This window comes from Tupaia chinensis, unplaced genomic scaffold (assembly GCF_000334495.1).
Source record: "Tupaia chinensis unplaced genomic scaffold, TupChi_1.0 Scaffold144336_1, whole genome shotgun sequence".
Lineage (NCBI taxonomy): Eukaryota > Metazoa > Chordata > Mammalia > Scandentia > Tupaiidae > Tupaia > Tupaia belangeri.
The window spans coordinates 1379600-1405798 of NW_006204194.1; the positions used below are offsets into that span (position 1 = coordinate 1379600).

At 42.1% G+C, this 26199-nt stretch overlaps 1 protein-coding gene and 1 long non-coding RNA gene across 4 annotated transcripts in view; one reads left to right on the top strand and one right to left on the bottom strand.

Moving 5' to 3' along the window:
* The window catches only part of LOC102469013 (zinc finger protein 805), an 86661-nt gene that overhangs the window by 12582 nt on the left and 47880 nt on the right, over positions 1 to 26199 (bottom strand). The window contains exon 4 of one of the 3 annotated variants that reach the window (XM_027767601.1): positions 16920 to 17927. In XM_027767601.1, the coding sequence (XP_027623402.1) occupies positions 16920 to 17927 (1008 nt within the window). Of the gene's footprint in view, positions 1 to 16296; positions 18336 to 26199 lie in introns of those variants that run through there. The other 2 variants (XM_014583514.2, XM_006166758.3) reach the window with 2 other exon arrangements.
* On the top strand, positions 1156 to 16313 carry LOC102469426 (uncharacterized). The gene is made up of 3 exons (XR_337127.2): positions 1156 to 1202; positions 12487 to 12593; positions 16246 to 16313. It is a non-coding gene; the product is annotated as an uncharacterized LOC102469426 (long non-coding RNA).

Genomic DNA, 26199 nt, shown 5'->3' on the forward strand with positions numbered 1-26199 from the left:
AGCCGGAAGTCCCGCCCCGGCGCGTCCGGCAGGAAACCGCGCCGGGTCCCCGCGTCCTGCGCCCGGAAGTCGAGGCTCCGGAGGCCCGACAGTCCCTCGGTCCCAGCAAGTGTTGAAGATTAAAATAGACTAGGATTAGGGAGAATGCTGTTATGCTTAAATGTAAGTCAGGTGGAGACTGAGGTATCTTTGAAATGCCCGTGTGGGGAAAGTGAGTGGCTCGTCGGTAATTCAGAGGTAGAGCTGCAAGGAAAACCCGGGACAGGGGCGTCACATTTCAGTGTCTTCAAAGCAAGAAAGATAACGGAAGCCACGAGCACAGATACAACCTGGGGGGACTCATACAGTGAGAGCGAAAAGAGATGAGGATAAAAGCTTTAGACATTGAAACACTTGATGGATGGCAAGACGTGGATGAATCCACTGAGAAAAGAGAGGAAGGGAGAGGGAGACCCAAAGAGAGAACAAACTAGGAAAATATTACAGAATAAGGAAAGAGAATGTTTTAGTATTTCAAGAACAGAGTACTACAGCGAATCAAATTCTGTTCAGAGCCTAATAATTGCAAGGACTTAGGATTTATAACACGTAGTCACTATCGACTTTGCCACAGTGACATAGAGGTGGTGGTGTAAGGAGGTTCACGAGAAGAGGGTAGGTTTGGGAAATGAAGAGAAATGAAGTAATGGAGAAGTGGAAACACTGCACAAGGAGGAAAACAGCCCCAAGTGGCTCCTCAAAGAAACTGAGGGAGGAAAAAACAAAAATTGCAATTTGGAGCTAAAACAGACTTAAGAAAGATCACAGTTGATGTCAAGCCCAATTGCAAAGGTATCATGGAGTGTGAGAGAGAAAATAACATGCAGATGAAAACCAGGCTTGCAGGTGTGATGACATCTAAGGCAAAAGATGGGGAAAGGGAGTGATCACTAATTGTGATACCAAGTATCAACAAGAGACGAAGTGAGAAGGGAATACTTCACGTGTGTGTGTGTGTGTGTGTGTGTGTGTGTGTGTGTTATTTTACCTGAAAGCAGTGATACTGGGTCGACGGAAAAGTCATGGTGTATTTTTCCTGTTTCCTTGTTTGCACAAGTATAGCGAACAAAGGCTTGAAAAGACTACATAGGTATAAATGCCTTCAGAGGTAAGAACGGAGTGATGAAGATACCTGTGAAAGGGAAGATAAGACAACAAATGATGTAAGTAGAACCAGGAAACAATATACAAAAAAAGTTGTTCTTTCAGACCTCAAAAAATTGGATAGTTGACACAGTAGTATTTGGAGGTGTATATCTGGGGTCCTGAATTAGTTGTGTCTTTGTAATGAAAAGGGCATCTGGAATTACCTTTCTGTTAAACCATTAGGTTCAGTGGGATCCCACTCAACAGTGGTCTCAGAAGTACTTGGTTACTGTTCCACCTGGACAGTCTCTCCTTGGCATGGATCCCTTCTCTATCCATGGCTCTCCACCTAATCTCTCTTGGTGCACCCAGTTCTTTGGACATGACACACTGAAATGGCTGAGTTACTCTGCTAAATTTTTTTGGAGAGGTTTTTGCTATAGGGCGTGTGTGCTGGCCAGAAAGACAGAGAGAGACAGCGAGAAATCACTTCCCCCCCCCCAGGGGGGAAGGCCACGCTGCAATCCCTTTGCCTCCATTTTCCTCTCGGGGTCTTGGGCACACATGTACACATGCCTAGTGGGAGTTTAAGCCACTGGGTCCAGGACTTGAACTGTGGTCGACTACATGGAAGTCCAGCGACAGCCATTACGCCAACTGCTGGTCCCTTTGCTAAATTTTAAAAATGTACTACTTCATTAATGGTTTCAGGTAGATTATTTTGAAATGTCAACTTTACTATGGGGAGACCACAGATCAGGAGACCAGTGAAGATACTTTGTTCCTCCATTTCCAAGAGGAAGGGGCACACACCATGCTTTGTAAGGCCACATGGAGACACACCACCAATGTTGGTCAGACAGCAAGAGTGAGGACAAGAACGGGCAAGAGTCTTTATTTGCTTTTGCAGGAAGGAAAGGTCAAGCCAAGGTGAGCAAGTTAAGTAGGTTTAGGATTGGCTAATTTGTATACTTCCAGGAGGGACTGTCCCTAGCTGTTTGGTATCTGGCCCTGGGATGGTTACACAGGGAGACAGTAAGTCTATGTGAGACTTTGATAAAGAAGGTAGTTGTGTATGAGCTCTGGGTTGCTTGATTTGCAGAGGAAAGGCATATAACCCACAGGAGTCCTTGCTACCACTTAGAATGAACTAGTCCTAGGGTGGGCAGTTTCTCTAGGATCAGCAAGGCCAAAACATCAAAATAAAAATGAGTTGGATTCATAACACAGTAGTTAAGCACTAGGCAGGATCCATCACAGTGATTGCTTTTATTGTCGAGCATCTCATGAGTGACTAAATTCCCTCTGTTGGCATTTTACTCTGAATAAAATAGGCAGAGCCAGATTCCAAATGACTGATTGGGGTTCAAGTCCCTGCTCTGGCAAGGTAGCAGGCATGCCCAGGATCCTGAGGAAATGGAGATCTAGAGGAAGAAGGGTTGTGGCATGACTAGCCCCGACTCGGGGAGGTGGTGCTTTCTCTCTCGTGTGTGCATATGCATCTTATCATGAGTAAAGGGGATTAAAATAAGATTAAAAAACATGCTGAGGACTGGCTCTGTGGGTAGTGGTAATGCACTGCTCAAGAGAAGCCAGATCCTGTAGATCATGTGACCATGGCTTGAGTCAAACGTGTGACTGTGGTTTGAGTCCTTGGCCAGGCATGTTCAGAGTGCCCAAGATGTGATGCGCTAGAGTAAGAGGATCATGATGTGATCAGATCTAATGGAGGGTGCTCCTCACCTCACTCTCACACTGTTATGAATGATAACAATAATAATAATAATAATAATAATAATAAAAGACCCAGCCTGTGACGTGGTGGTTAAGATGGCCAGATCCCACATGGTCAATTGTGTACTTTGAATCCCAGGCCTAGCGACTTGAAAAACAAACCAGGCACATGTGCATGTGTGCCCATAAATCCCAAGAGAATGGAGGAGGATTGTGGTGTGTTTGTCTCCCCTATGGAGTGCGTTCTCACTTTCCCTCTCTCCCTCATCTTTCTTTCTTGCATAAGAGCACAGGCACTTCTATAGTCAAAAAAATAAAAAAAGAAAGAAAAGATAAACAGAACAAAACATTAAAATCTTAAGTCCTCAAAACTGAAATATAGAATGGAGCATTGCAGTCATTCCAGTTTTCCACAATGAGGAGAGAAAAGGCCATTTGTAGGCTGGGGTCTGCATATAAAGGGAAGCTGCATATATACCAAGAGACCAGTCTCCCATGGGTCTCTACCATATACAGATGGCCCTCCCAGCTGGGGCCAGCTGCTCCCCCTTCCCAAGTGGAACTCACAGAAAGATACAGGAAAGGCATTAGACTTGCAACGACATATTCTTTAATTTCAAGTTATCTGCATTTAATAATGCAGAAATTACAAACTTCATGTCTTTCCCTCTTTGTTGTAGTCAGAGACTACAATTTTCAATAGCAGGACAGTGTAGATGACAAATGATTGATGTATGTGCTATAGGAACACACAGCATTTCTTTACAGAAATAAAAACTAATAAAGGGAACATCTGCAAGTCAAACCACTTGAAGCCGCATCTACATATTAGATGGATTAAGTCCTTTCTTACAAGACTTTGTACATTCCTATCATTATTAAACCCTAATTGTTAGTTAAGAATTTCCACTGACATTGACTTTTACAGTTACAATAGTTTACAATTTATAAGGCTTCACCTCAAAATTATGATTTTCTTTTATAGAAAACTGTATTTGCTTAATGTTACACAAACTTGAAGTTACTCAGCATTTACGTCTCTTTAAAGTGACTGTAAAGAGAAAACAGACCAGGCTTGAAACTGCTATCCTTTGAGCTTCCAAGTTTCACTGGTAGCTGTCTGAATTTGAGATGTCAAATTTCAGGTTGTCCATTGTTCACAGAAATAGGAGTGGTTCCATTTGCCTCAATTGTTTGTGCAAATAGTGTGGTTTATATTAAGGACCTACTACCCTTCTGGAGGTCTTGAACTGTGGCATATGTTAAAAAGCAATCCCAGTAAAAACTACAGGCAATGGGTATCCTTTGACATTTTGCAGTAGATATCTATGTTGTCCCAAATCCCAGATGAAGGTTAAATAAGGCACATCCTCTGTGATATCAGAGACAGAACTCTGAAGTTTGTGCTGATTTTTTCTCTCACTCTTTATTGAGTGCTTTGTTATCATTGTGCTATAATAAATCAGAGCCACAGAGTATGACAAAATGCTGACTCCTGTGAGTCTTCCTTCCTACCAAATAATCAAACTTTGAGGTGGTCTTGAGGATCCTGATACAGTAATTAATTGCTATAAAGTGCATGTGCTTGCCAGAGAGAGCATGAGAAATCACTCTCCTTCTGCAAGGTGGGGATGGCCACACTGCAATCCCTTTTCCATCCTCCTCAGGATTTTGGGCATGTACACACATGCATGTGGTGAGTTTGTCAAGCTTCAGGGTCTAGGACTTGAACTATGTAGTCAGCCATGTAAGATCCAGCTTCCTTTACCACCATGCTACCAGCAGGCCTCAAGACAATAATTTATTATGACTGATAAAATTATATACACCTGTCAGTGAAAGTCCACATAGGTTATTTTCAAGGTCAATATATGTATGTCATATTTATGTATATGTGTATCATGTATGGTATCACCTATACCCACAGCTTTGTGCTAAACACTGTGAGGTAACCCAAAATGATAATGAAAATACCCTATTGTATGTGGCCATTAACTTAAACACATATAATAACAAGAAGGTAGAATGAACAGAAAGGGCTGGATATGGGGATGATTAAAAAAAAAAAAGCAGGTTAGCTGATGGTGTGATTGTGAAGGTAGCTGGATTTCACATGGCCAACTGTGGTTGGGTCCTCAACCCAGCAGTTTGAAGCACATGTTGGGCGCATGGGTGTGTGTGCCCAACGTCCCAGGAGAAGGGGGAAGTGCTTTCTCACCTCTCTCTCTGGAAAGCACACACACTATATGAAACTTAAAAAGAATAAAAAGAAAAAGAGAGCGTTCTGGGACCAGCAGTTGGCCTAATGGCTATGTTGGTGGACTCCCATGTAGTCGACCACAGTTCAAGTCCTGGACGTGGTGGCTTAAACTCAAGCTGGGCACATGTGTGTGCATGCGCAAGATCCCATGAAGAGAATGGAAGAGAAGGGAATGTGGTGTGGCCATCCTCCCTAGGGGGTGATTTCTCACTGTCTCTGTTTTGGTCTTTCTGGTGAACACGCGCACCCTATAGCAAAAACCTCTCCCCACCAAAAAAAAAAAAAAAAAGAGTTCTGATGTATCTGGCGTGGGCTGCAAGGCAGAATTTAGGAGGATTCACTGTGTTTCTTTCAGGCACCTCAAATACAACCTCTAAAGCAAATGCATACCTTAGCCCTGTTCTACTCTTCTTTTCTACTCAGTTCCATTTCCTGAAACCCTAACATTTTCTGTTTTCTGCACTTAGAACAGATTATGTAGTTAATAAAGAATAAGTTTGATTTCTGTGACTTGCTTGAGGAAATGGCTAAGATGTATTGTTAAATGAGAACAGTAGGTTACAAATGAGCATTGTTTGATCCATTTTAGTAAAAATGAATATTGACCAGAAAAACAAAGACACATCCAGAGAGACAATAAAATAGTAAGGGCATGGATTATGAAGCCAGCTTCCATAGCTTTTAGGCTCTAAATCCAGACTTGGGAAAATTCCTTCACCTTTCTGTGTCTATGTATCCTAATATGAAAAGTGGGAAAAATAATACCTATCTCAAACAGAGTCGTAAAGGTTAAAAGAAGTGAGGCCAGGTGGTATGGAGGTTAACGCACTGGATCCCACATTTCTAATGGACCCAAAGACTTGAAAGTCACGCACGCATGTGTGCCCAAAATCCTGAAACCAGAAGAGAGGAAAGGAATTATGGCATGGCCATCCTCCCTGGGGAGTGTGTGTGATTTCTCCCCACCCCCCGTAAGTGCACACACTCTACAGCAAGAAAAAAAAATCAATTTGTGAAAATATACAAAACAATGCCTGAGACTCAGTAGTACTGTTTGCTTGCACTGATGATTATTATGGGTACCCCCATGGCAAATACCATAGTCATAGGATCCATGTATACAGGCTTAGCGTGTTTGAATACTGAGTTTGGAAGGGTGATCAGGTGGTCATGGACATGAGAACCATTCAATTTGCAGGCATGGATTTGATGAAATTTGACTACCACCCAAAGTAAAGTGCCTATAGAAGGAATTCACTCTCACGTGGTGCATGATAGAAAAGCAATCACCATCATGGGTCCTGGGAAATGAAAATGTTTAAAAGACTGAAAAAAAGACCAGAGATCCCATTAATAAAAATCACAGAAATCAAAGACAAGAAAACACCATCAAATCAGAGAGGTGGGTAGAGATATAAAAGTCCAAAAAGTCCTAGTGGTTAAGGAGTCAAGAGATATTTGTGATACTGGCTTAAGCTGGGTAACAGTGATAGAAGTCACACTATTGTCTATGGAGTGAAAAGGATGTTAAGAGGTCAAGAGAATGCACACAGGTTACACAGGCGATGCCTGCAAGAGAAAGAAGGGACAGGTAGAGCTTGGTAGGTGAGTAGGGTGTGTCCACCCTCTGAGGGTGAGGCTGGAGACTTGAACATAGATATAGGATATGGGGAAAGAAGCTGGTTAATAAGATCAAACAGTACAGACTGGGTACTCTTATTCAAAATGCTTGAGACCAGAAGTATTTCAGATTTTGTGTATTTTAGATTATTTTGGAATTTTCTTTTTTTTTTTTTGGAAGGGTTTTTTTTTTTTGTTTTTTTTTGTTTTTTTTTTTTTTGCTATAGGGCGCGTGTGCTCGCCAGACAGACAGAGACAGACAGAGAGATAGAAAGCGAGAAATCACCCCCCAGAGGGGATGGTCACGCCGCAATCCCTTCTCCTCCATTCTCCTCTCGGGATCTTGGGCACGCACGCACACGCGCCCGGCGTGAGTTTTAAGCCACCGGGTCCGGGACGCGAACCGTGGTCGACTACGTGGGAGTCCAGCGACATAGCCATTACGCTAACTGCTGGTTCCCTTTTGGAATTTTCTTTAGGGCATGTGTGCTCATCTGAGAGAGAGAGAGAGAGAGAGAATGAGTCAGAAAGTACCCCCTAGGGGGGATGGCCATGCTCCATTCTTCTCTCAGGATTTGGGGCACACATGTACATGCATCCAGTGTGATTTTCAAGCCAGCAAGTCCAGGACTCAATCTGTGTAGCTGGCCATGTGGATACAGCTACCTTAAGCACACCAATGTCTGGCCCTATATTTTTTATTTTATATTTGCATATATATATAATGATGTATGTTGAGGATGGGATCCAGTAAGTACTTAAAAAAAAGATTTTATTTATTCATTAATTCATTCATTCAATTTAATTTGACACCCCCCGTGTCACACACACACACACACAGAAAGTGAGAAAGCAAGCCACCAGGTTCGGGTCTACAACTGTGGTCAGCTATGTAGGAGTGTCCAGTGCCTTAACCACCACGCCACCTGTTTAGCCTCCTGAAGGTGTACTTATGCAGGATTTTTGTATTGAATTTTTATTACAACCTGCCACAAGGTCAGGTATAGAATTCTCCACTTGTGGTGTGTCACGTTGGCACTCCAGAGGTTTTGGATTTTCAGACTGGGGATGTTCAACCTGTATGAAAGAAACACATAGGGATTCTACAAAGTAGGTCAGGGTGGGCAGAGGGGGTAATGTGTCCAACCACAAAGGGTAAGGATGATCTCAGAAGAAGAGTGATCATTTCTCTGATGAGAATATTACATACAAACCTTCCTTGGAGAACACAATTTGGAATCGTCTAAAGATTGTCTTCAATTTTAAGATCTGTTCATAAAAATATGTGTGGACCAGCAGTTAGTATAATGGCTATGTCGCTGGACTCCCATATAGTCAACTGCGGTTTGCGTCCCGGACCCGGTGGCTTAAAACTCACGCTGGGCGCATGTGCGTGCATGCCCAAGATCCTGAGAGGAGAATGGAGGAGAAAGGATTGCAGCATGACCATCCCCCCTGGGGGGTGATTTCTCGCCTTCTGTCTCTATGTCTCTCTCTGTCTGTCTGGCGAGCGCACGCGCCCTATAGCAAAAACCTCTCCAAAAAACAAAAAGTGTGAAGTCCAATATGAAAGACTACAGGTGGTACAGGTGAGGATGACACTCCTGTGGTCTTAACTCTGTCCGTCTGAATCTCAGCTGTGTCAAATATCAGTACTCAAGCAAGATCAATGTCCCAGTCTGGAAGAGAAGATGATCAAGAGTTGTTCCTGCCAGTTGGACCTCTAGTTAACAAACTGCCTCATCAAGAGGAGCTACCAACTGAAAGGATGTTGGGACAAGCAGAGGGTGTAATGGTTACATTGCTGGACTCCAAGTACTCGATCATGGTCACAGTCCTGAACTCAGTGGCTTAAAACTCACACCAGCCATGAGTGTTTGTGTGCCCCAAATCCTGAGAATGGAAGATAAAGAATTGTGGTGTGGTTTCCCCCCCCACCACCCCCGGGAGGGGATTTCTTGCTTTCTCTCTCTCTAGTGAGCGTACGAACTCAGAAGAGAAAAATCAAACAATGGAGCATCTGGGGTTCAAAATAAACGGATGGTGGGCCAGCTCTGTAGCCTAATGGTTAAGGGGACTGGATCCCAAGTAGTTGACTCTGGTTCAAATATCCCAGTCCTGACAGCTTGAAAAACACACTGGGAGTGTGTGTACCCCAAATCCTAACAGGATAGAGAGATGGAGGGAAAGGGATTGCAGCATGATCATTGGGGGTGCTTTTTCCCTCTGGCAAACATGCATCCTCTGGCAATTAAAAAGGGAGGGCAGCAGGACAAGAAGATGGTGTGGAAGTTAAAGTGCTGGACCCCACATTGCCAGCTGTGCAGTTTGAGTCCTGTACCTGGCAGCTAAAGATCACACAGGATGCATGTGCATGTGGCCCCATCCTGAGACTGGTGGAGGTTTTGCAGTGTGGGTAGTATGGCCATTCCCTGGAGAATGATTTTTCACTTTCCCTCTCTTCTTCTCTGGCAAAGTGCACATACCCCATAGCAAAAACTTGTGTACACACATACATAATACATATATAGGTGAGGGGGGCAGCCTGTGGCATGTTGGTTAAAGTGACTTGATTCAGATGGTTGGCTGACTGGCGATTTGAACATGTACATGTCAATGCTCAAAATCCCAAAGGGAGGTAGAAATGGAGAAGGGATTGTAGTATGACATCCCCTATGGGGGAGTGCTTTCTCATTTTCCCTCTCTCTCTTTGATAAATACATGTACCCACTGGCAAATTTAAAAAGGGTGGGGGACCGACAGGTGGTATGGTAGACAAGGGTGCTGGATTCCCACATGGCCAACCACAGTCTGGACCCTGGACCTGGTGGCTTGCTTTCTCACTTTCCCTTTCTCTCTCTGGTCAAATTAAAACATAATAACAAATGGAATTACAAAAAATAAACAAACAAAAAACAAAAAATGGCCGGGAAGAGTTGTGGACTAGTGAAGGGGGCAGATCCTACATGGCTGACCCATTGGTCAGAATCCTAGCCCTGGGGGCTTGAAAAACATGATTGGAGAGCATACGCATCTTCTGGTAAGGAAAAAAGATACACACACACATACATATATAAAATTAAAAAACAGGAATGGTGCAGAGTCCCTATTGTGTGTGTGTGTGTGTGTGCATGCACATGCCTGAAGCACTGTGATATATCAGGAACAAAAGAAAACAATATAAACAATGCTCAAAGACTGGCTAAAAATGGGGGTAAGGCTGCAGCTTAGCTTAAGGAAAGCCCTCATTACAATAAAATCTCCCCATTTTATGAGAACTGAGGCTCAGAGATTGTTTCATCAAAGGACTGGTGATTACAAAATCTGTATTTTGTTCCAAAACGTTTTTTTTTTTTTTAAAGATTATTTGCTATAGGGTATTTGTCATAGAGACAGAGGCAGAAAACAAAATCACTCCCCAGGGGAGAGAGCCACACTGCAATCACGTCTCCATTTTCCCCTCAGGATTTTGGACACACACATGTGCCCAGCATGAGTTTCAAGCCTGCGTTCACACACACCCGGTGTGAGTTTCAAGCCACAAAGTCCAGGACCTGAACTGCAAGTCAGCCATGTGAGAGTCCAGCAATGTAACCAGTACTCCCTGAAGTTTGTGTTTTCTGTCATGTATGTTGCTGTAAAGGTAGCTCTGTACTGGCCCTAGAATAGACCAAGTTGGGTAGAGCAGTAGAAGTAACTCCAGAAATTAGTCAATGAATGATGGCTATTGTTACCTTTGGTATTTTTATATGGCAAGTTTGATAAAAGCTGGATAACTCAAGATAGTGTTTTATAGGCAACTGGCTTAGTTATTATTTTTTACATTATAATTTCAGTTGACCTGATGGTTTACATATTAATGGGGTACAGGGTTGTTTTTTGGAATCATGTATGAAGAATATAATAACCAAAGCAGAGCAATAAACCTATGCAGCACCTTGAAAAAAAAAAAGACTACAGGCTTCTGTCTCTACAGACAATTTAGGACTTCTATTAAATTTCAAGACAAACCACCAGAGAATCATGACTTTGAACTACATGCTTTTATCTGATTCTCAGAGTCTGTCTTTGGCATTATAAACTAAGCAAAGAAACAGAAGATGTATATAAAGAACCTAATGAACAACTAAAAAACGCAAACCCCCAAATGAAAACTTAACAGTTACAGTCAACAACAGATTAGCTATAACAGAAGAAGGAATCAGTGAGCTCAAAAATAGAAATGAATAAATGTGAAGAACAGAGAGAAAATAGGCTTGAAAAATAAAAAGAGAGCCTGATGAATCTGTGGGACAATAACAAATGATCTGCCATTTGTGTTACTAGAGTTCCTAAAAGAAAAGAGAGGGGGGATGAAAATATTTAAAGTAAAATGGTTGAAAAGTCCTCAAATTTGGCAAAGAAGCATAAACCTACAGATTGAAAAGCTAAACACCACACAGTAAAGTCTCTAAACATTCCATGCCATACACAAAATTAAATTTCTGAACACTGCAATTAAAAACAATTGACTGCAGCTTGATAGAAATTAAAAACCAGGGGAAGGGACCAGCAGTTGGTGTAATGGCTATGTCACTGGACTCACATGTAGTTGACCATGGTTCACCCAGACCTAGTAGCTTAAACTCATGCCAGGCGTGTGTGTGTGTGCGCATGCCCAAGATCCCAAGAGAGTGGAGAATGGATTGCAGCATGGCCATCCCCCAGGGGGTGATTTCTTGCATTCTGTCTCTTTGTCTCTGTCTTTCTGGCGAGCACATGCACCCTATAGCAAAAACTTCTCCCCTACCCCCCCAAAATAAATGAATTAAAAACCAGGGGAAAATGGTTTAAATGGTAACAGATTTCTTATATGAAACAACAAAGGACAAAAAGAACAAACATGTTTCACAAGTACTAGGAAAAAATAATTGCTGACCCTGAATTCTGTATCACACAAAAATATCCTTCAGGTTAAAAGAAACAGAAAGATGTTTTTAGATGAATGGGGGATTAAAAAGAACATTTATTATCCACAGGCCTATAGCTAGAAGAAAGGCTATAGGAAGTTCACTGAACAGAAAGGAAACATTAACAAAAGACTGCTTGGGCATTCAAAAAAGGAAAATGGAATGGGTTAAAGGAGAGGTAAACAGACTATGCTACTCATGGATTTTATAAAATATATTTGAAATCTGAAGCAAGAGCCAGCTGGTGGCATGGCTAAGGCGACTAGATCCCACATGGTTGACTGTGTAGTTTGAGTCCTAAACCTGGCAACTTAATGTGCAGGGTGATGTGTATGTGTGCCCCAAATTCTGAAATGAGGGAGAAATGCAGCACAACCATTCTCTGTGTGTGTGTGTGTGTGGGGGGGGAGTGGGGATGCTTTCTCACTTGACATTTTGCTTTGTCTCTCTGAGGTGAGCACGTGTACCCTCTGAATTAAAAAAACAAGTTAAAGCAAAAATTCTATCTTCCTGAGGATGGCGGGCGGCATGGTAGTTAAAGTACTAGATCTTGTATGGCAGAGTCTACGGTTCAAGTCCCAGACATAGTGGCTTAAAGAGATATCAGGGACTTGAGAGTGGATGCCCAAAATCCCAAGAGGAGAAGGGACTGCAGTGATGTAAAGGACCTAATAGATGTAAGAATTTTAAACATCAAAGTGCTAAATTATTGATACCATTAAATTGTGCTGTTACATGGTTGTATTGCAATATACCTAGAGAAACGACTAAAAAAGATGATATACATCACCTTTACAGATAACTACAGATATCTCAAATGGAATTCTAAAAACACTGAAGCCATTAGAAAGAAAAAACAAAAAATCTACAAGAAAAATACCAAATCATACACTGGCCAACAAAACGTAAGTATGAACATATCAATTACTATTTTAAATTTAAATGGTCTAGATATACCAATTAAAAGAAATATGCAAAATGCATAAAAATTATGGAAAAATAGAAATCATACAAAGGTTAATAAAAATGCTGAAGTAACTATATAAACATCAGAAAAAGTATTTCAGAGTCAAGAATATTAACAGGAGTAAAAAGGGATATTACATAAAGATAAAAGGGTCAACACACCAAGAATAATGAGCAAATCTACACGTATATATACCAAACAACAGAGTTTTGACTTATGTGAAGCAAAAACTAATAGAACTTATAAGAGAAACAGATAATTACACAATTACAGTTAAGCACTTCAACACCACTCTCTCTGCAACTGAAGAAATACTACACAGAAAATCAGCAAGAATACAGAATATCTGGGACCAGAAGATGGCATAATAGGTACATCACTGGACTACCACATGGCTGACTATGTGGTTCAAGTCCTGGACTTCGTGGCTTGAAACTCACACTGGACTTGTGTGAAAGCGTGCCCAAAATCCCGAGAGGAAAATGGAGAAGGGATTGCAATGTGGACATCACCCTGGGGAGGTGGTGATTTCTTGTTTTCTGTCTCTCTGGAAAGCACATGCGCCGTATAGCAAAAATCTCAAAACAAAACACTATACATATACATATATATATATATATGTGTGTACTCACCAGAAAGACAGAGAAAGACAGAGACAGAAAGAGAAATCATCCCCTGGGGGGATGGCCACATCCGCAATCCCTTCTCCTCCATTCTCTTCTCCAGATCTTGGGCATGCACACACATGCGCACAGCGTGAGTTTAAGCCACCGGGTCCAAGACTCAAACTGCGGTCAACTACATGAGAGTCCAGTGACACAGCTATTATGCCATCTGCTGGTTCCAAGGATCATGTAGACCTTTATAGAAACTCCATCCAAGACAGCAGAACACACGTTCTTTTCAAACAGCCATAGAGAACAACACAGACAATATCCTGACTTGTAGAAAAATAAGTCGACAAATTTAAAATCATACTAAATGCAAAAGAAATTAGAAAACTATAACAAATAGCAGAAAATACTTTAAACCATGAGAAAATGAAATAACATACTTCTAAATAATTCATGGGTTAAAGAAAAAAATCTAAAAAAATCAAGAAATTTTAGAATGAAATAAAATGTAATTAAAACATATCAGACCACTTGGGATGAAGTTAACAGTGAAATGAGGGAAATTTATAGAATTTAACTCTAAGAAAATAGCCTTTATCAATAATGCAAATACCCATCTCAAGAAATAACCAAAAGTCAAAGCAGGTAGGAAAATGGGCAGATCCAGCAGAACTCAGTGAAGTTAAAACAGGAAGACAGTGGGACCAGCAGATGGTGTAATGGTTACATCATTGGACTACCACGTAGTCAACCATGGTTTGAGTCCTGGACCTGGCGGCTTAAAACTCATGCCAGGCATGTGTGTGTGCATGCATGTCCAAAATCCCCAGAGGAGAATGGAGAAGGGAGTGTGGCATGGCCATCTCCCCTGGGGGGTGATTTCTCACCTTCTGTCTCTCTCTTAAAAACTGTCTCTCTGGTGGGGGCACATGCCCTATAGCAAAAATCTCTTAAAAATAAACACACACACACACACACACAAATAGACAGTATAGCAAAATCAATAATATAAAGTGCTGGTTATTTGAAATGATCGATAAAATTGATAAATGTCTAAGAAGATTAACAAAGATAAAAAGAGAATGGATACATTTCCAATATTAAAAATGAAAAAGAGAATATAAATATAGATCCTGTTGCCATCAAGAAAACATGAGAACATTTCAAACAATGCTTTAAACAAGTCAGAAAGTGTACAGAAAGTGGGCAAATCCCTTTAAAAGAACAAACTCTGAAAATCCATCCAATATGAAATACTCCATATAGTTCTACATCTGTTAAATAAAATAAATACATAATTTAAAAAGATCTAGAAGGTAAACTCCAAGTCCAAACAGAGCTGGGGAAAGTTAACAAATACTACATTTCTATATGTTGTCTTCCATATAATTGAAGAAAACAGAGTACCTCTCAATTCAGGTTGGGAGGCTATTATCACCTAGCTATCAAAACCAGACAACAGTTCTAAAAAGGAAAAACAAAAACAAAAACAAAACTTCCTACAGATCACTATCACTCATGAAATTAGAGGAAAACTTCAAAATACTAGTAAATGAAATACTATAAAATAATACATATTTTAGAAAGCATAGTCCATAGCCAAATGGGGCTTATTCCAAAGATGCAAGGCTGGTTCAATAGTAAAATCACAATCAGTATAATATATCAACAGACTAAACAAGTATTGGGTTGCTGGGACAGTCATGATGCATTTTTTAAACACAAAAACATAGAAAGTATGATACAGCATGGCTTCCCCAACAACCTAATGATGTCACATGATTACATCAAGTGATGGAGACACATTTAACAAAATCTAACTAATCATAACAAAAAAAAAATCTCAGCAAGTTACGAATAGAGAGAACCTTTCTAAATGTGATAAAGAAACTTTTAAAAACTTACAACATTGTACTAACGAGAAACTGAACATTTTCCCAATAGTATCAGGAACCAAGCAACAATGTCTTCTCACCATTCCTACATAACATAATGGAAGTCTTAGATAGTGCAATAATACAAGGAAAGGAAATAAAAGTATACAGATGAAAAGGAAGAAATAAAACTTTTAAAATCCTCAAATTTCTCTTAAAAGAAAAATGTTAGAATAAATGAATTCAGCAAGGTTGTAATAGCATAACAGTATCACATAATTATATTTCTGTATACTACCAAACATGTGATTATTAAAACTTTAAATATCATTTACATTCACTAAGGAATGAAGATATACATTTTATTTTAAGTGTATACTCTGTAACTAATAAAACAATCATGAAATAAATCAAGAATACTTAAAAAAAAACCCAGATGTACCAACATTCATGAATTGGAACTCAGCACATCAAAGATGCTGACATTCAAATTAATCTATATTTTAACTCAATTTTTATTAAAATATAAGCAATAATCTTCATTTAAAAAACTAACCTTAGTGTATATATGGGAGGTGAAATGAGCCAGGAATACTATATTAATTTAAAAAAGAATAGAGAGGAATGTCATTTTACCCAATTTTCAACTTACCAATCAACTATATCAATAGATGGGAAGAATCAAGAAAAATTTGGAGTGCTAGGTATTTAAAACAACATAAAATTAAGATGAAAACAAAATCAGACTTCATGATCAGCAGATGGAGTAATGGTTAAGTCGCTGGACTCGCACAGTTGACTGAGGTTCGAGTCCCAAACCTGGCAGCTTAAAACTCACACCGGACATGTGTGCGTGCATGCCCAAAATCCTGAGTGGAGACTGGAGAAGGGGTTGTGGCATGGCCATCCTCCCTGGGGGGTGGGGAGGTGATTTCTCACTTTCTGTCTCTCTGGCAAGCACATGTGCCCTCCAGCAAAAATCTCTCCAAAAAAATAAATTAATTAAATAAAATAAAAATTCAAGTCTTAAGTGGTACAGTAAAATGTGCCCATTCATGTATGTTTCCTATCTCCTTTAGTTAAAATGCATTTTGTACCTCAGGCTTTCATTCTTCATAAAAAGTTACACTCCTCAAGAATAGAAACAACAATGTGGAACAAAGACGACATTCATTAAGTTTCCAGATCTAAGTCTCTAGACATGGCACAACTATAAATGTATACAAAAGACTCATAAGGGGTCAAGGCCCTTTACTTCCGAAGCAATAATTCCCTCCACTCAAATAAACTAAGAAATCCATGACCAAGTACCATAGACTTGGCAGAATGGTATGAAAGAAGCAGTGCTTGTATTTTTTTTCTCTCTGACGTCTTATTTCATAAAAATTCCTGAGATAGCACTGCACTCTAAACTAATATGTAGCTAAAGGTTTTCCTAAGTACATTTAACCACTGGGTCTTTCTCACACAAAAATTCTAAGATGAAGAATAAGGTTTTAAATTGGGTTAATATCTAATATGACTCTTAGTTGACAAGTGATATACTCTGCAACAGGTTTTCTCACAGTGAAGATACCTGTGCAGTTTCTCTTTGGTATGAATGGTCAGATGCCATGTAAGATGTTTCCTCCTGCAAAAGATTTTCCTCAGTGGTTACACTCAAAAAGTCTTTCCCCAGTAGAAATTCTTGGATGTTGACTGAAGTTTGCCCACTTGCATAAGGTCTTCCTACATCTGTTGCTTCAGTAGGGTTTTTCCCATTATGCATCTTTTGATGCTGAGTGAGGGATGAGCTGCGACTAAAGGCCTTTCCACATTCACTGCACTCATAGGGCTTCTCTCCTGTGTGGATGATGGAATGTCGAATAAGGTTTGTGCTCCAACAAAAGGTTTTCCCACATTCAATACATTCATAGGGCTTCTCTCCACTATGAATCCTTTGGTGCCTTGTGAGGCCTGATCTGCGGTTGAAGGCCTTCCCACACTCCATACACTCATAGGGCTTCTCTCCAGTGTGGATGCTGAAGTGTCGAATGAGGTCTGCCCTATTGCTAAATGCTTTTCCACATTCTTTGCACTCAAAAGGTTTTTCTCCAGTGTGAGCTCTTTTATGTAAGATAAAAGTAGAGCAGTGGGTAAAGGCCTTTCCACATTCACTGCACACATAAGGTTTCTCCCCAGTATGAATCCGCTGATGCCTCTTGAGGTATGACCTGTGGTTGAAGGCTTTCCCACACTCCAGACACTCAAAGGGCTTCTCCCCAGTGTGAATGACGTAGTGGTGAATCAGGGCTGCACTCTCACAAAAGGCTTTCCCACATTCGCTGCACTCATAGGGCTTCTCCCCTGTGTGAGTCTGCTGGTGCCACATGAGATACGACCTGTGTTTGAAAACTTTACCACACTCGAAGCACTCATAAGGATTCTCCCCACTGTGGATGATGTAGTGTCGAATGAAACCTGGCCTATCACGAAAAGCCTTCCCACATTCTTTGCACACAAAAGGTTTTTCTCCAGTGTGGCTTCTGTTATGTAACACAAAAGTAGAGCGGTGGGTGAAGGCCTTTCCACATTCACTGCACTTATAAGGCTTCTCTCCACTGTGAATCCGCTGGTGCTGGGTCAGGTGTGACTTACGGTTGAATGCTTTCCCACACTCCATGCATTTATAGGGCTTCTCCCCAGTGTGGACCATGTGGTGTTGAAGGAGGTAAGTACTCTTACTAAAGGTTTTCCCACACTCTGTGCATTCATAGGGCTTCACTCCAGAATGAATCCTCTCATGTCGAGCAAGAAGACGCTTCTTGTTAAAAACTTTTCCGCATTCATTGCATTTAAAAATATTTTCCTCTTCCTGAATCATGGGCTCTTTATCTGATCCATGTGTATCCAGGTCATGAACAGCATCTCTTGCAGAGACTTGCTCCTGTATAATCCTTGAACACACACCATCAGCTTTCCCTAAACCATCGTGTTCAAAGCTCATTTTCCCAAGAATCTTTTCATTCTGGGGATCTATACCTGGTCTCAAATATCCTTCCTGAGGTTTAGATGGGCCATCCTGATCCTTGGCTGGTATTAACTGGGGGTTCCCTGAGCCTCCCTGTGTTAGTTCTCCCCAGATGGAAACTCCCTTACATAAGATTGGCTTGTAAGTGGTAGGTTCTGTGTTCTTGGATTTTTGTTGGTCACCTGAAAAAAGTATAAGACAAAAGGGGGCATGTTAGCAATGACAACAGAGAAAAAACAAAACTGCCACTTCAGAAAAATACATGAAAATGAAAACAGTGATTATGTCTGTTCTGGTATCTCTGAATTCCAGGTTTGCAATTAATTAATTAATTAATTAATTTCTGTCCTTGCTTCTTGATTCCTTGAATAGGAGAGCAAATAGAGAAACTGAGAAAGTAGAGATGGTCTAGAGTGAAAATACCTCAATTTCAGACTAGATATTTATATAAAGGTATCTCATTATATGCCCCTGGTTAAGTTCTTTTTCTTTCTTTCTTTCTTTTTTTTGGAGAGGCTTTTGCTATAGGGCACATGCGCTCGCCAGACAGACAGAGACAGAGAGATAAAAAGTGAGAAATCACCCCTCAGTCCTTGGTTAAGTTCTAAAGAAATAACTGGGATCAGCAGTTGGTGTAATGGCTATGTTGGTGGACTCCCATGTAGTCGATTGCGGTTTGAGTCCTGAACCTGGTGGCATAAACTCACGCTGGGCATGTGTGCGTGCATGCCCAAGATCCTAAGAGGAGAACGGAAGAGAAGGGATTGCGGCATGGCCATCCCCCCTTGGGGGGTGATTTCTTGCTTTCTGTCTCTCTTTTTGGCGAGCACACACACCCTATAGCAAAAACCTCTCCAGAAAAAGAGAGAAATAACTCAGGGTAAGGGCCAGCCACAGAGAGTCATGTTAGTAGTAAGTTGAAACTTCAAGCCATAACATATCATCTGGAGAGGAAAGGGGGACTAGAGAAAGAATCACACAGTTATTCAATCAGCCGTGCTTATGTAATGAAGCTCAACAAAACTCTAAACACCTAAGTTCCTGTGAACTTTCTGGATGGGCAATACTCTCACATATGCTGTACATCAATAACATGTAACGAGTCCCCGAGTACATAAGTTTCATGTTTGAAGCCTCTGCAGCCCCACATTTCCCATCTCTTCTAATTTATATCCTTTGTCCGTAAATGTTTTAGGTTTTTTTTTTCTCCCAGTTTTTTGCTATAGGTACATGTGCTCATTGGAGATAGTGTAAGAAAAAGTGAAAAATTGTCCCTTGGGGAGGTAGCCTGCTTCAATTCCTTTTCCTCTTCTGAGATTTTAGGTATGCGTGCACACAGACATTCATCATGAATTTCAAGCACTCGGGTCCAAGACTCAAACTGCGGTTGGCCATGTGGGAGTCCTGCATCTTAAACACCATGCCAAGTGCTGGCCCCAGTTTTAGGGAGTTTTGAGTCTTATTATCAAATTACGAACCTGTATGTAATTTTGAGCAATTGAAGAACTTGCAGTAGAGTTAGAAGACTAGGGCAAACAGTGTCCTTAATCTGCATTTGGCTAATCCTGAATAGGAAGAGAGCTGGGAGGGACCAGCAGTTAGCATAATGGCTATGTTGCTGGACTCCCACATAGTTGACCGCAGTTTGCATCCCGGACCGGGTGGCTTAAAACTCACGCTGGGCGCGTGTGCGTCATGCATGCCCAAGATCCCAAGAGGAGAACGGAGGAGAAGGGATTGCGGCGTGGCCATCCCCCCTGGGGGGTGATTTCTCGTTTTCTGTCTCTCTGTCTTTGTCTGGCGAGCGCACGCGCCCTATAGCGAAAAACCTCTCAAAAAAAAAAGGAAGAGAGCTGGGAAATTTCCCTAAATGGAGTGCCACAAAAAAAAGTGGGAAAGGCACTGAGGCTTAAGTGACAGAACATACAAAGAAACTGTAGTATTCAAGAAAACATGGTGTTGATGAGAATCCAGAGACAGATGAAGACAGAAGGAAGCTGAATCCGAGCTTGACTTGGGTAACGCTGGTTAAGAGCACTAATATTCTGAAGACAGGATTTACAAGGCAGAGTGGTACTGACAGAGATAAGACCAATAGGCAACAAAAAGACAAAAGACAACTCAGAAAAATGCTCACACATATGGAGCTCTAGTAGATGGCAGAGGAGATATAGGAGTTTAGGGATAAGAGAAAATATTCAGTAAACGCTGGTAGGAAAATTCACTTCCCAAAGCAGAATGAAAATAAGACCTTTAGAATAAAATAAACAATGTCTTTGATATTGGGGTAGAAAAAAATCATTCACAGATGAAACGTCATAAATTAGACTACACTAAAATAAGAACTACTTGGGACCAGCAGATGACGAAATGGCTGCGTTGCTGGACTCACACGTATTCCTGGACCTGGCGACTTAAAACTCATGCCAGGCATGTGTGCAGGCATGACCAAGATCCTAAGAGGAGAATGGAGAAAAATGGATTGCAGTGTGGCCACCCCCCTGAGGGGAGATTTCTCGCTTTCTGTCTCTCTCTCTCTCTGTTGGGTGTACACACCCTATAGCAAAAATCTCTCTTTAAGGAAACCTCTGGTTCAACAAGAAACAACAGACTGGGACCAGCAGTTAGCGTAATGCCTATGTCGCTGGACTCCCATGTAGTTGACCGCGGTTCGAGCCCTGGACCCGGTGGCTTAAACTCACGACAGTCGCATGTGTGTGCATGCCCAAGATCTCAAGAAGAGAATGGAAAAGGGATTGCGGCATGGCCATCCCCCCGGGGGGTGATTTCTCGCTTTCTATCTCTCTGTCTGTCTCTGTATTTCTGGTGAGTGCATGTGCCCTATAGCAAAAATCTCTTCAAAACTAGAAGAAAAAAAAAAAAACACCAAGATACATCAGTGTGAAAAAACAAAAGTAAAACTAGAATATATTTACGACACATATAACTGATAAAATATAAGTATCAGGAATGTACAAATAATCCCTATGAAACAAAAGGAGAAAGGCAAACAAGATAACAGAAAAATGGGCAACTAAATTCCAGTAACCAACTGGGCAAGTCGAGTCCCAGACCTAGAAGCTTGAAAAACACAACAGACGCACATAAGGAAAGACTACTGTATAGTTTTTTTTTCTTTTTTTTCTTTTAAATGAAGTAAAGCTTTGCTTGAGGGGTGCATTCTTTCATGGAGTAAATCTGAAAGATCCTGTTCCTTTGGAGTAAAACGAGGGCTTACTGGTTTCCAATTGCATTTAGCTTCTGGTTGGAATTTGAAAATATGAAAACCTAAATAAAATAGTGAAAGTTCCCTGACTGTTCAGGTGAATACACATACACACACACACACACACACACACACACACACAACAAACACAACAGATGCATGTGTGCCCAAAATCCCAAAAGAAGGGATTGTAATGTGGCCATATCCACTGCAGGAGTTGACTTCTCATTTCTCTCTCTTTCTCTGTCTGTCAAGTGCACATGCTCCATAGGAAAACTGAAGGAAAATAAAGGGCACCTATCATGAAATGACATTTCACAGCAGACAATGGTCTGCCAAAAATGTAAGTCATTAAAACTTGTTAACAACAAGAAATATGCGAATAAAAAACACAGTAGATAGATACTATTTTGTACTTATCTGATGGGCAAAAATCAAGAAGCCTTACGGTATCAAGTGTTTGACAGATTACAGATGAATGAATGTCCCATACTTTGCTGGTGAGGTGCAAAGAGGTATACCTTCTGTAGAAAACAATGAGAATTGGGCCAGCGAGTGGCATGGTGGTGAAAGTGGCTGGATCCCACATGGAAGACTGAACAGTTCGTGTCCTGGACCCAGAGGCTCAACAAACATACCAAGCATGTGTGCACTCATGCCCAAAATCCTAAAAGGAAGGAGAAAAGAAAAAGATTGCTGCATAAACATGTCCCAAAGAAATGTTTTCTCACTTTCTCTGTTTTTCTCTGTCCAGTGAGCACATATACCCCCTGGCAAAATTTTTAAAAGGAAGCAAAGAGGGGAACCAGCAGTTAGCGTAATGGCTATGTCACTGGACTCCCATGTAGTCAACCGCGGTTCGCGTCCTGGACCCGGTGGCTTAAAACTCACGCCGGGCGCGGGTGCGTGCGTGCCCAAGATCCCGAGAGGAGCATGGAGGAGAAGGGATTGCGGCGTGACCATCCCCCCGGGGGGTGATTTCTCGCTTTCTGTCTCTATGTCTCTCTCTGTCTGGCGCTCTATAGTGAAAACCCCTCCCCTTCCCCCCCCAAAAAAATTACATCTCACATTTCCTTCTGAACTCTGAGGAATATGGTTTTTTTCTTAGAGTTTCTCTCTCCTGCTATATTCTGCCTAGCACCCTCTCTATCCACCCATTCTGTTATACATTGAGATGTCGTCCTTTGCCCTTGTACTTTTGCACTTTCAGTTTTGTAAAATGTCCAAGTGATTTTTGGCTTTCTCTGTCCCACTCATGGGTTGCTACAGCAATTGGGTTCTCATGTGGATTAGTTGGTGCCACCAGAGTGATGAGTGATGGTTTCTGTACTCTGGAGGTTCCTTCCTTGGCTATTCATCCAGCTTGTGTCTGTGCAGTCCCTCCAAGTCTTTCTGATCCCCACCTCCCTTCAGTCTCTCATGTCCACTTGAATTTTTTTTTTGGAGAGGTTTTCACTATAGGGCACGTGTGGTCGCCAGACAGAGAGAGACATAGAGACAGAAAGCGAGAAATCACCCCCCGGGGGATGGTCACGCCGCAATTCCTTCTCCTCTATTCTCCTCTCGGCATCTTGGGCACGCACGTACACGCGCCCAGCGTGAGTTCTAAGCCACCGGGTCTGGGACGCGAACTGCGGTCGACTACGTGGGAGTCCAGCAACATAGCCATTACACCAACTGCTGGTTCCCTCCACTTGAATATCTTGAACATGCCTAAACTCTTTGTCCAGCCTCTCTGTAGCTCCACACAGTCAGTTTCCAACCTTGCTGGTCCCAGTCAGGCTCCACTTGACCATCTTAAAAGCACAGAATTTGACATGCCTGACAAAGAACCCAAGACCTCACGCCCTCCTACTACCTCATAAGTGTCAGTGAAGGATCTTGCCATCCAAGAATATTAGGAGGCTGGATGTGGGCTGGATGTGGGGGCTGATGGTTGAAGCAACTGAATCCCACCTTGCAAACTATGCAGTTTGAGTCCCAGATTCAGCAGTTGAAACACGATGGGGACATGAGCCTGTGTGCCATAAATCCCCAAAGGGGAGAAAGAGAAGGCGAGATCGCAATGTGACCATGCCCCATGGGAAGTGCTCTCACTTTCTCTCTCCCTCTCTCTGGTGGACACATGCACAGTCTGGCAATTTTGTTTTTAAAAAAGAAGACTGGATGTGACTTCAGACAGCTTTTCAGCACCTCTGTCCCCACCAGTCCCTGTATCTGCCTATTCAAACAATTGCCACTTTCCCAGGCACAGATATCTCAGCATTTGGCCACATCACCAGCAAGTCTTCATGCTGAAAATAAAGTCCACTTCCCTGTATTGCCTGATCTTTCACTCTTTCATGTTTGTCTCTACATGTCCCTCTGTAGCTTCTCTTTCACCTAGTGGGAAAGGTGTTGCCTCTAGCCATGGCCAATTTCTACCCCTGAATCTAGGCCACACCTCTTTTTGACATCCCTTCCTCACTATATTCTGTTTTCTAACTTTATCCTTTCTCTATCAACTTCAGAATATGCTTGGGGCCAGCAGGTGACGTGGTATTCTGAGTTGCTGGACTTCTACATGGCCATTTGTGGTTAAAGTCCTGGACCTGGTGGCTTGCTGTCTCACTTCCCCTCTCTTTCTTTCTCTCTTTCTCTTTCTCTTTCTCTCATGAACACATGTGCCCTATATCAGATTAAAAAAATAAATGATAAGGGGCCAGCAGGTTGTATGATGGTTAAGCTGCTGGACACTCCGACGTGGCTGACCATGGTTCAAGTCCTGGACCTGGTGGCTTGCTTTCTCACTTTCCCTCTCTCTTCCTCTCTCTCTCTGGTCTATCATCAAATTAAAAAATAAATTAATGGATATGTAAAATTAAATAAAATAATTCTTTAAAAAAAAAAGCTATATCTACATGGTGCTGGTATTCTGGGATGAAACTATTGGATTATAGGCTGTGCTGATGTTAGATTCGCAAGAACATTCTCTTTGCTTCCTTTTATTTATTTTTTCTTTTTTTGAAGAGGGTTTTTTCGCTATAGGGCGCGTGCGTTCGCCAGACAGACAGAGAGAGACATAGAGACAGAAAGCGAGAAATCACCCCCCAGGGGGGATGGTCACGCTGCAATCCCTTCTCCTCTATTCTCCTCTCGGGATCTTGGGCACGCACGCACCCGCGCCCGGCGTGAGTTTTAAGCCACCGGGTCCAGGACGCGAACCGTGGTCGACTACGTGGGAGTCCAGCGACATAGCCATTACGCTAACTGCTGGTTCCCAGATATAATTCTTTATGACTAATCTGATATGAATAATGCCCACAGCTTTCTCGCTCTTTTTTTTTTTGTAGAGGTTTTTGCTATAGGGTACATGCGCTCACCAGACAGACAGAGAGAGACAGAGAGACAGAAAGTGAGAAATCACCCCCCGGGGGGATGGCCACACCGCAATCCCTTCTCTTCCCGGGATCTTGGGCACGCACGCACCCGCGCCCGGCGTGAGTTTTAAGCCACCGGGTCCAGGACGCGAACCGTGGTCGACTACGTGGGAGTCCAGCGACAGAGCCATTACGCGAACTGCTGGTCCCCCCCCTTCCGGTTTCTCTTGAATAGTCACTTACTCTGGCTCAGACACCAGGCTATTTTTGGCATGAATGCACCAAGTGATTACATCCTCCCCACACAAACCAATGACAAAGAAAATACCATCACTACCAATTTCCAGGAACAGACTTGAGCGGACTAAGCAAATGTTCACCACACCACCTGCTCTTTTCTGTGAACGAAGACCTGAGACACTTTCCCCAGCTCCATGGGACCACATGAGGCCATATGCCTAGTTCTTGTGGACAGAATGTGAGTGGAACTGCTGCTTCTGGAGGTGTGTGTGATTTCCTGCCTCTCCATCCTCTGTCAGTTGGGGATATCAGGAAATCCTTGAAGCCATGGGCTGACAATAGAAGGTATCTAGGTCCCTGCAAGACTGTGTGATACAGAGCTCCCCACTAATCCACACAGACCTTGGTATGAGTGAGGAAAACAGCTTTCATATGCTGAGCTACTGAGACCGGAGTTTGTCAGATACAGCTAGCATTAACCTGGCTGAACTTATTTACTAAAACACACATGATGCAACCTCACTGGGGCCACAGAGTTGGAGACAGGCAAACCGAATTTCAAGTCATAAAGCTAGGGCTCAGAGACAGATCTTAGTTCATTCACCTCACTCCTCTCTGAGTATGAAGGGAGAACAGAGAGACCAAGGACAAAGGGCTATGTGGTTCCCAAACCTCCAGAGAGGCCACCTCAAGAAGCTTCCTGGCCTGGCCCCATGGCCTAGCGGTTAAAGGAGATGGATCCCCCATGGCTAACCACAGTTCAGATCCCTGCCTGAGAGGCTTAAAGAACAGAAGAGGATTCCTCATGGCTCCTGCGAACTAGTCATTTCAGAGGACAGGAGAAATGAAGATTTTCTACTCATAATTCAGCCTCCAGCCAACAAAGCTAGTGTGATTGAACTTCCAAGAATTCGAAAGAAACACACCATCCATCAGCAGGAATGATCGGCTTTACAAACGAGTCAAACGGAACTGTTAGAAATGAAGTCTATAATACAGGAAGTCAAAATCTCCCTTGAAAGTATTAAAAGCAGACTAGATCATACAGAAAATAGAATCTCAGATGTAGAAGAGAAAATTGCTGGCCTAGAAAAATCCACCACGGGGACCAGAAAGTGGCATGGTGGTTGGGGTGCTAGACATTCCCACATGGCCGACCCATGGTTCGAGTCCTGGACTTGGTGGCTTGCTTTCTCACTTTCTCTCTCTCTCTGGTCAAAT